Source organism: Giraffa tippelskirchi, chromosome 13 (assembly GCF_054371585.1).
Source record: "Giraffa tippelskirchi isolate mGirTip1 chromosome 13, T2T-mGirTip1v1.2.pri, whole genome shotgun sequence".
Taxonomy (NCBI): Eukaryota; Metazoa; Chordata; class Mammalia; order Artiodactyla; family Giraffidae; genus Giraffa; species Giraffa tippelskirchi.
Genome location: NC_137287.1, coordinates 104,428,090 through 104,439,287, shown reverse-complemented (window position 1 = coordinate 104,439,287; position 11,198 = coordinate 104,428,090). Strand labels below are relative to the sequence as shown.

Here is an 11,198-nt window from a genome sequence, read left to right as displayed (position 1 = left end):
CCATCATGGTGGTGCTGTAGCGGAAGCAAAGTGAGGCTATCTCTATGATACCTCAGGTCACTTTCTTGCCCATCCTGGGCCTCAGTGTTCCTGCTTGTAAGACAAGGAGGTGAGGCTGGATAATCCCCAAACTCCCTTCCAGCTTTGGATCCAGGTCTCTGCTTACCTGGTTGCACATATCCCACATTCCCCAAAATCCCAATGGAAGGAATGCAACGGACCATACAGGAGGTGCTGAAAAGGCTTTTTATTGCTGGGGGTGGAGGGTGATGAGCATAGGATGTCCTGCCTGTGAGCACGAGTATCTGAGCGGTGTCCTTTGACTGGGCTCAGTTGTCACACCTGGGGGATGATGGCAGTGCCGACTGTCCCAGAGGGAGTCGGGACAGAGAATCAGTCACGTCCTGGGAAGCAATCTGGAAGGAGACCCCCGTGTGAGGCATGGACACCCCAGGGTCCTTACCAGCTCTTGCGTTCAGCAGGCATGGCTACAGGAGTGTTTCCCCCAAACCCTGCGAGTTTTGACGCTTGGGGAGGGACCGGCATCTGTGGTTTGGGGTCTTTCTCTGGCACCTGGCACTGACCCCTCCTCATCCCCTCACCTTCCCACCCTCCTCACCTTAGCAACAATGGCTGATGTAAAAAGACTAATCAGGGCCCAGAGGAGCCAGGGTTCAGGGCTTAGTGTATGATCAGGATCAGGGATCAGCCTGAGATGCGATCAGGTCTCTACCTGTGACCAGTGTCAGGGCTCAGTCAACAACTGGAGTCAAAGCTCAGTCTGACTGTTCTGCGCTCAGTCAGGCAGCAGAACCAAGCACAACCTGCATGTCTGATTAAGGGTCAGGACTTGATCTGTGACCGAGATCAGGGCTCAGTCTGCCACTAGAGAAAGAGGAGAAGCCAAGCTTGTTTCTGCTTCTCCACAGGCCCCTCTGGGGGGTCTCATGCTCCCTCAGCCCAGGGCCCTGGACCCAGCCCTCACCAGCATCACAGCGGTTTTCCTCATCTGCGCTCTTCAGTTCCCTCTTGGGTTTCCTGAGGTTCACCTGAAAGAACACAATGAGGAGCAGTTCTCAGGCTCCAGCACTGGAAAGCTGAATACAAATCAGACACCAGTGACTGCCACCCTCCAGCAGGTCAGACTTGACAGCCATGGGTCCTCTTGCATGTCACTCCATCTCTCTGAGCTTCAGTTAATTCATCTGTAAAATGGGTATGATGACACTCCCCATCCCCACAGGGTCGTTGCAAGGATCCATTGAGATAGTATATAAGAAGCACAGAGTGATGGCCCAATGAACTGTGTCTGTGGCTATTTTCTAAAAGAACTGCCTCCAGGACCCTAAGGCTTCACTCATCCCATTTGTGTTGCCCACAGCCCCAGCAATTCCAGTCATGCCAGAGACCCAGGTCAAGGAAAGCTCCTGTGGGCTGGAGGTGAAACCACATCTCCTCGTAAGAAGGGAAAGGAAAGTGATGGTGTTTATCATCAATGCCTCCTGGATGTTAGGTTTTTTCTGCTTTTTCTTTAAATCCACTCATCAGCTAAGCTGTGTTTACAATCTCTTTTCACCTGGGAGGAACCCGAGGCTCAGAGAGGCGGAGCCAGTTGACCAGGACTGCACAGTTGCTAAGTAACAGATCCAGATCTGGCCCGTCCTCTTCCTCACATCATTCTGGGCAGCAGGTTCTGCCAGTGGGACAAAGGAGGGCAGTAGAAGCTCTCAAAGACTGACAGAGACCCTCAGTCTGCAGGGACCCCTCCAATCACACTATCCTGACTTGCTCAGGATGAAGGGTCCTCAGCTTCTCCAGGGTCCCCTGACCAGACCTGCTGGTGCTGTAAGCATAGAGTGGTATACCATCCCCTGTGAGGCTGCAGAGGGAGCCCCCTCACCCCTTCCCCAGGCTGTGACTTACTGATGAGTTTCTTAACACACTCTGCATCCAGGCTTTCAAGGAGTTCGCGGAATCGTGGGCACAACTGAGGGTCACACAGAGCCAGGGAAAGAGAGAGAGACACAGAGAGAGAATTGGAAAGAGGGAAGAAAAGAAAGAGGTCAGGAGGTGAGCAGGGAGAGGAAAGACAGCAGAAGGAAGAGGACTGGTTATTACCAACTATGAGCACCCTGCCCGCCACCCACAGAGGTTCTCACTACTTGGGGCCTCAGAACTTCTGACCCTTAGGAGTCTAGAACAGTGGAAACCTAGAAGGCCCATATCTGACACCCAGAGGACACTAGAATCCTAAAAACCTCAGAACATTAGAATCCCAGTACCTTAAGTATCTAGACTATAAGCATCCAATATCCCTGTGCTCTTAGAAAACTTGTCCTTTGGACTCTGAAACCTCAAGGGTCAAATGGGGCCCTAGGATCCATAGAGGGCTGTTTCTCACAATTTTGTGTGCATACAACTCCCCGAGGATCTCGTTAAAATGCAACTTAATGAGCAGCAGGTCTGGAGTGGGACCTAAGGGTCTGCATTCTAAAAAATGCTCAGGGAAGTTCAGAGCTGCTGGTCTGACAACCATAGTTTTAGCAGTGACCCTCCAGTTCAGTAAATCTCAGGGCCTCCTGGAGGATTTTTTAAAAAAAATAAACCCAGATTCCTAGCCCCCTTCCAGAGTGACTAATTTAGAATCTTTGGAATTTAGGGCACAGGGTACATATGGTTTTGTTTATGATACATAGGAATCTGACCTATGGTATGTACAGATTTTGTATTTAAATAAATTAAATAAAGTTGTATTGAAATAGGAGATACATTAGCTAAAAGGCTTATTGGCAGTCCATAGGTATGGCAAATGCTTCAAGTGTGGGACCCAGTGGTTTCAGCTCATGTTGGGCCCCTCTTCTCCTCCCCAGGCCAGGCTGAGTGAAGTGGGGTGGGGCGGGGGGAGTAGCAACTGACAACTCAAAGGGAAGTTGCCCCTCAGAAAGGAAGTTGCCCAGAGAGTACAGCCCACCCATGAAATGTCACACGTGCCCCCACCAGGCCTGGCTCTGCACCCCCAGGAGTGGGTGACTCACCTCGCTCTCTACTACAGAGGACACTACTCTTCTCGCAAGGTCGACTCCAAAGTCCACGACATTATTCAGCAGTCCAAAGCGTCTGGAGAAGAGAGGAAATTGATAAAGGTCGGTGAAGTTGGCAGTGCGGCCAAGCAGGAGCAATAGGAGGAGCGGGGAAGATGGTGGAGCTCCTTGAAGTCAGGTGGCTTGAACTTCTTCCCAGGGGGATCATCACTTAGAACCCCATGGTTGACCAGCAGCCCACCCCAGTAGCTCATGAGAAACTCATCACAACCCTGAGACCTCATCCATCCATCCGTCTAGCTATCCATTCATTTATTCATCAGTACATATTTACAGAACACCAACTATATGCTGGGAACCAAGCCTGACTTAGGACACAGTGATGAACAAAGCACAAGCAGCTCCTAATATGGTACCTAAATATTAGATTGGCCAAAATGTTCATTCAGAGCTTTCTGTAACTTATGGAAAAACCCAAATAAATTTTTTGGCCAACCCCGTATTAAACTAGTTTTCCTAAGGCTGGCTCCTTCCCACCATCAGCTCTCAGCATAACTTTCTCCACCTCAGGGCAGCCCTCCTTGACTGCTTGCCTAAGGTAGGACTTTGTATCAGTTTGTATCATAGCACTCTGTTAAATGTGCTGCACTGCTCAGGGATCTTTGCCATCTGACATTACCCTTGTGAGCTCTTTATTACTGGACTGAATGCTCGCCTGTCTGCCTTCCCCTCAAGAACATAAGCTCCACGAGAACAAGGTCTTTGCCTGCAGGCACCATAAATTCTCCAGAGCTCAGAAAGGCAGCTGCTTCGCATAGAATAGATGCTCAGCATGTTTTTGGCTGAAGGAGGAAATGAAGTAAACATACAACTATATACATAATGACAACTTGTGATAGGTATTCATAAGAGTAGATCTGCCAAGACAGAAGAGGAACCTTGTTTTAGACACTGAAGGATGAGAGGTACAATAAGATGGAACATGGGAAAGGTGTTCTATACTAGGTTCCAGAGCAGCCTGTACGCAGGTCTTGAGTGGGAGGAGTTTTCCTGAGACTCAGAGCAAACGCTAGTGTGTCTAGAGCAGGGTGGGCAAGAGTGAGAGCACAGTGATATGAAGGTGGATCCAGATCAGGCAGAGCCTCAGTGGCCCTGGGGAGAGCTTGAGATTCCACCCATGGTGGAGAGAAAAGCCCCAAAAGGATTTGGAGCAGCAGAGTGGAATGCCATTTCACAGATATGGACACTGAGACCCAGAAAGCTGGATGATTTCCCTGGGGCTCCAGGCTAGGCAGTGTCCAGCAGGGCTCAGGCATTTGGACTTATGTTAGTCTTTCCAAGTGATGATAGGTTGCAGAGCCTATCTGTGGGTTTTGGGGGGTCCCTAGGCAACCTGTGATCAGATCCCTTGTTGGAGCGGGATGGACTGACCTCTACTCATGGCTCAGCCTTGACACCTGCCAAGGCCAACCTGCCCCAATCTTCAGCTTCCAGACCACTCCTCCTCTCCCAGCCAGGACCAGAGTCAGTCTTTTTGTCTCTACCATCTTCCCTGGGAAAAACCTGTTTTTTCAACCACATAGTTTAAGATCTAGATTTCGTGGGTTACTGGAGATCAGTGACTTAAATGGAGAGAAACAATTTTTCAAGGTCATTTTGGGACTCTTCCATTGAGTGGAAGATGATTAGGGCACAATCTGAAATTAGAGCCTGTAGCAGGGTTTATTCTTCTTGCCAAACCAGAGGCAAGAAGGTAAACACAATATATTGTTACTGTTATTATCATTATTATTATTTGAGAGACACTATATAACAAGAGAGGGGTCAGTTCTTCAAGTAGACGTAACAATGCTAAATGTGCATGCAACAGAGCTTCAAAAACCATGAAGCAAAAACAAATAAAGCTGAAAGGTGAAATACACAAATTCACAGTTATGGTTTGAGAGGTCAACACTCCCATCTTAGTAATGAGAAGACCCAAGAGACAGAAAATAAGGATAGATATTACTATTACTGAAAGCTTAGTATGTGCTTGGCCAAATATTCTCTGAGTATGCTATGCATTTTCTCATTTGGTCAACCTAGTAGCCTATGAGTTAGGTAATGTTACCAACCTTAGTTTAAAGATGTGATAGCTAAAGCTTCTATAGGCTAAATTGATTACAAAGACCCAAGTGAGTGGCAAAGCTAGCTTGACTCCAGAGTCTGAACTCTTTTTTTTTTTTTTTTGCCATACTCTGCTCCCTCCCAGGTAAGGAATAGAGCTGAAATTCTGGGTCCCAGCTCCTCTGGAATTCCTTGCTCGGCTGAGATGTGTGGGCCTCACCTGTGCAGCACCGTGAGTGAGATGCTTTCTGCGTTGTTGGGGCATTCTCCCACGACCACCTGGAGGTCACCAGTCTCGGCATCGGTTTCAATTATGACATTAGTTTGGAGGTCCACATTGAGGGCCAGGTCGACAATCTCACCCAACAGAGGCCTACAGGGAATAAGATTCACAATGAACAGAGGTGGAGAAGTCTCTTCACGTTGCCCACTTGAGTCTCTCTCTCTAGATGGCCATTGCATGGGATATCTATGGATAAAGTCAACGGTGTGTAAATTTTTTATGAAATCTACATTCTTACATTAGGTATTACTTCTCCTGGCCCCATGGGTTTGGCTCGTATGAAATTTTTATACAGTATCACACCGATAAACAAAATAAAAATAGTAGTTAACATTTCTTGAGCACAAACTCTGTGTTAAGTATTTCACAAAAGTCTTCTACTTGAATTAAGCAATTTAATCTTGACAGCAGTACCATGAGGGAAAACTACTATCATTATGTCTATTTTCAGAGTGAGGAAATGTTTGGTATAGAGAGGTTAAGTAACTATCCCAAGATCTCATATCCAATGAATGATGAAACTGCAGTACACTTAATTTATAAAGACTCTTCTACACATCTGCATTCTCCTTTCTCTTCATATTTAAAAAGTAATTAAAATACTTAGAAATTATTGTTTCTAATTTATATAATTAATGAATAATAAAATTTCTAATATAATTTTAGTTTCCATATAATTTTCACATGCTTTTCATTACATACTGTACACTACTATATGGCCATACTGGGATAGGGAACACATGTACACCCATGGCGGAGTCATGTCAATGTATGGCAAAACCAATACATATTGTAAAGTAATTAGCCTCCAATTAAAATAAATAAATTTATATTAAAAAAATAAAGAGAATCTTGAGAGATAAAATGATGCTGGAGGAAATTTTGCCTAAGAGTTATAAATGTTCACGTCTTCTCAATTTTCAGCTATTATGATTAGATAAGTTTTATGATTTTGGAAATATATTTCACGGAGGATTTTTTAAAAAAGAGATTTGGTTCTGGGCAGTGTTTCTTAGAATATTTTAAAGGTTAGGATTTAGGAGTTGCAAAGGCCTCCTTATTTTACAGATTGGGAAAGCAAGGCAGCAGGGTGGAAAAGTGCCTGATTCCAGATTGGAGACCTATTGGCCATACCTCACACTTTCTCCCAACCCTCAGATTCTAAGGCTACTCACAGGTTCACGGTGACATTAGCAGTGATGGGGATATTCACGTCAGCACTGTTGTTAGAAGTCGCTTCGAATGTGATATCCGGGACTTGGACATTCCTGATTCTCACCCTGTGTAAAAATCACAATTCACCCTTGTCACTCCTCCTGACAGCCATTGCTTGGCTCTTCTCTATGCCAGCTTTGTGCTGGGTTTTGAGCCTCATGGACTTTGCCTGCTTTGGTCTTCACGAGAGCCCTTCTTAGAGGTTGGATTCTCTCCATTGGATAGCATGGCAGACTGAGGATCAGATAGCTGTGATTTCCTCAAGACGCCAAGGGTGAATATGTGCCAGAGCCAGTATTTGTTTTTTTGTTTTTGCTTTTAGTTGAAATATAGTTGCTTTAAACAATGTTGTGTTAGTTTCAGGTGGACAGCAGAGTAATTCAGGTAGAGATATGTATATTTATGGAGGTATCTCTATTTTCAGATTCTTCTACCTTCTATGTTATTACAGAATATTGAGTATAGCTCCCTGTGCTGTACAGTAGATCCTTGTTGGTTGTTTTGTGTGTGTGTGTGTGTGTATATAAAGAGAGAGAGAGAGAGAGTGTATATATTAATGCCTGGAGTAGGAAATGGCAGCCCATTCCAGTATCCCATGGACAGAGGAGCTTGGTGGGCTATGGTCCATAGGGTTGTAAAGAGGTGGACATGACTGAAGCAACTTAGCTTCATGTTAATGCCAAACTCCTAATTTCTCCCCCACATTGTTTTCCCTTCTGGTAAACATGAATTTGTTTTTATGTCCACAAGTCTGTTTTGTATAAATTCTTTTGGATCATATTTTAGATTCCATATATAAGTGGTATCATATAATATTTGTTTTTCCTCTGTCTGACTTCATTTAGTATGACAGTCTCTATCCCCATCCTTTCGTTGCTGCAGACAGCATTATTTCATTCTTTTTATGCAGAGTCAGAATTTGAACCCAGAACTGCCTGACTCCCAGACGTTATGTGTGGAGCCACCTATGTGGTGTGAATTCTAGTTTTCTCTCTCCTGAGGCCATTCAGACTTTCATACTCAGCTATATTCAGAGAAGAAAAGTCTTATTCCTTAGAAAAGGGACTTTGGGCATGAGCAAACAGATAGAGGTGAGGGAGAAGAGAACCTTCATCCTGACCCTGAAATCACAGAATGAGAAGGTCCAGATGCATGAGATGCTGGACAGGCCCTGCAGCCCTGACTCTAATTGTCCCAGGCTCTGGTAGAGCTGGCCTCAGACTGCTTCTGCTCTGCAAGAACACACAAGGTTTGTTCATCTTTCTTTCCTTTATATTAAACTTACCTCCCCAAAGATACGTATTCTCTTTTCTGGGAACAAAAATCTCCAACATGAAGCATCAACTCACCCTGTAAGCCCACTCACTACTTGAAAAATTCTAGAAATGAGTTGTTCCAACCAATTCTCAGTTTCCTGGGTCTCCTCCACAACCTCGTCCGAACATCTGGATTCCAATTCAGTCTTCAAATTCTGAAAGATAGCTGAAAAAGCAATCTCCATTTAGTGTAGTGCACAACTGAAGAAGCAGCTCCAAGGCACCAGGCACTAAATGAGACTACTTGCCTATGTTATTTCATCTTTATGACACCTCCATAACGTAGATGTAACTATTATCTGCACTTTCAGATGAGGAAATAAAGGATCAAAAGATGAAGAAATGGGCCAAAGTCACACAGCTAAGAGACCTTGTCCTAGTATGCTGCCTTCATGCTAATATATGCTCATCATTCCAACAAAGCAATCAATCCACTGAGCAGGAGATAGATATTGATTGCACATCAGCTTCTAGTAGGGAAGATTAAGGAGATGCTCATACAAACAGAATAAACTGAGAATAAAATAAGAAATGGAAAATGTAGAATCAAAGAAAAAACATGGCTCCAAACTATTAAAGTGGCAAGTAGGAGTCCTGGATAGCAGGCCTAGAAAGCAGTAGTTCATGCAGGAGAACAGAGAGTCCTAATAGAGGGTCTTTCAGAGAAAAAAGGATTTGATAGGGAAAGTGACATGGCAGATGTAGAATGGCACAGTTGAAAAGAGTTCAGAATGTATGTGTAGAAAAGAATTCAAATGAGAAACAAGAAGGCAACAGCTAGCTCAAAAAAATACACAAAAGGCTACAGGAAAAGATACATAATCAGAGTACTCCAACTTGGCTCTGCAATGGACAATGTGTACCTAATTATAATGATGCAAACAGAGACAGGAACTCCGTCTGGTCCTATCGATAATCCAGACACTTCTGCTTCTGAGCTCAGTTTTATCAGCACTGAAACTGGAAAGTGGGGCCCTTTGAATTTGCCCAAGCCCTGGCAAGGTTTGAAAGGCAGTCATATACAGAAATTAGTTTCTCCTATAAAGCATGTTTGTCAGGGTGCTGGTAATGTTTCCAGAAATTGAGAAGAAGGCCAAGTTCTTTCAAGAAATCAGAATTACAAGGATGTATGATTAACTAGAAAGGTAGGTAATTTGAAAGCTACCTAGGCTAGGTAGGAATCCTTTTCCAGTTAGTTAATACAAAGTACTAAGAAAATTGAATGGCCCAGCAAAAGAATATGCTACAAATATAAATAAAATATTTAAGTTAAATATGTAAATGACTAATAAAATATGAAAAATATAAGTGAATTCTTTCATAATTATAGAGAAAAGCTAAGTGATATTTCATCTGTGAGACTGGCAAAAAATTCAGTTGTCCAAACCAGTGCTGTCAGGGAAGCAGAAAAAAAAGGTAATCTCACAGACTATTGGAGAAAATGTTAGCATAGGGTATTATTTGTCAATATCTACTGTAATTTAAAATATGCATACTTTTGAACTTTTGAAATGTCACTTTGAGGAATTTATCCTAAGAATATATTAGCAAAGTTTACCATGATATAAGAAGTAAAGTGATATTCAGTTAAGTGTTGCTTATTTCTAGAAAAATAATAAGCAATGACCAATTAGTCATTATTTCCAAATAAACAGGAACCAATCAGTCAGCTCTCTTAGTAAACAACCCATAAAGAGAGCCCCTGCTACAGCCTTTGGTAATACAGGCATAGTATTTAGCAGGCAAGCTCCCCGGTGCCACTGACCATCACTATTGTTGACTCACTTTCAAGTGTACTGTCAAAGGTGTCAAGTCCTCTCTCAAGACCAGATTTCAGCTTCCTCAGAACATCGTTGCCATGAACGTCAAGAAGAGACGCTGAGGTCCCAGCGAGCAGGCCGCACAAGAGAACAAGTTTCCAAAGCTGAAACATCTTGTCCTGACACCTGGACAATCATGGAAGGATAGGAGTGAGAATTACCCATAGGGAAACGGGATCTTTGATGAACATCTATCATTCTTACACTCAACAGACCTTGAAGATAGACGTGGTTATCTCCCCTCTTACAGCCCAGGTCAGAAAGCTAGAGCAACTTGCCCAGAGATAAACAACCAGTGAAAGAAGGAGATACTATTTGAAAAGTCATACTTGATTCCAGGTCAGTGCTCTTTGCTAGGGGTCCTTTCCACTTGCTGGCTTCTCTGCCTGGAACATTTCCCTCTTCTTTTCATTTTGACCTGAGTCACTTCCTACTGTCTCCAAACTCAGTAAGATATCATGTCCTCTATGAAGATCACTCTAGACTCTCCCCAGAGTCTAGGTTAGGGGGCAACTCTCCACCATCTTGCTGCCTTCATTGTATGACCAGAGTCCTGGGTACCAGTTAGAGAAGATTGACTGCCTTTCCCATCGGGCTGTGCACCCCTTAAAGGAGGGATTGTGACGTATCTCACTATCGAATTTATAATACATAGTAAAAAACTGCTCCTCGCTAACTACAACAAACTAAAGTTTGCTGAATAAAAGGATGAACAAATAAATGGGCACCACATCATGATCCTGCTTTGCTTGTCAGTTTGGCACTTCTCCTAATTGAATCTATTTCTTAATTTGCTCTAATCAAGATAGAAGTAACTGAATTAGACCAATCCCTCTGCCTCCTGCCCCCAAAGCCTAATGAAGGCCTTAGGTGGGGTGACATTAGGTAGAAAGCCCATCATTCACAGACTTGGAGAAAAATACTTACAAAATCCTTGCTCCTCTGCACAGTCTCCTGAATTCTGCTGCGTGGTGATGGCCCTTATATCTCCTGGATGGCAACGGGGTGGGAGGCTGCCCCCGGAAACACGCCCTGCGTCCAGAGCCATCCAAGGAGACTCCAATGAAAATAACCCCTGTTCAGAGTGAATACAGAGAAACTTCCGAAGCAAAGGTCACCCAGGATGCTTGAACTGGAATGGGTAGATATGGAGAGGACTTTGTGCCAAGACTAAGAGCCAGTTCTTGTCCTGCCAAGATGGCGGCCATTGCAAGTGGGGGCTGGGATAAAGACCAAGAATAGACGAAGTGGAGAATGTTCTGGTAGAAGGACCCATGGTGATCATCCAGCTTAATTCCATCAGGATTTGGAAACGCAGGCTCAGAAGGAAATTATGATACTATTCTATCAGTATTTGGAAACCAGCTTGAGGTCCCCCAGAAAGACAGGGACAGATATGGGGCTAGAATTGTGGCCC

General features: G+C 44.1%; 1 protein-coding gene across 1 annotated transcript; it reads right to left on the bottom strand.

The window, feature by feature from the left end:
- Positions 1–232: 232 nt before the first annotated feature.
- LOC145531179 (short palate, lung and nasal epithelium carcinoma-associated protein 2A-like) lies at positions 233–10,807 on the bottom strand. Its single transcript, XM_081552946.1, has 9 exons — positions 10,709–10,807; positions 9,747–9,907; positions 7,995–8,127; positions 6,606–6,710; positions 5,368–5,520; positions 3,036–3,117; positions 1,924–1,987; positions 986–1,049; positions 233–416 (listed from the first exon to the last, which is right to left on the bottom strand). Exons 2-8 carry the CDS (start codon positions 9,892–9,894, stop codon positions 1,006–1,008), a joined length of 729 nt encoding a protein of 242 aa, XP_081409072.1. The 5' UTR covers positions 9,895–9,907; positions 10,709–10,807; the 3' UTR covers positions 233–416; positions 986–1,005.
- Between the last annotated feature and the right edge of the window lie 391 nt (positions 10,808–11,198).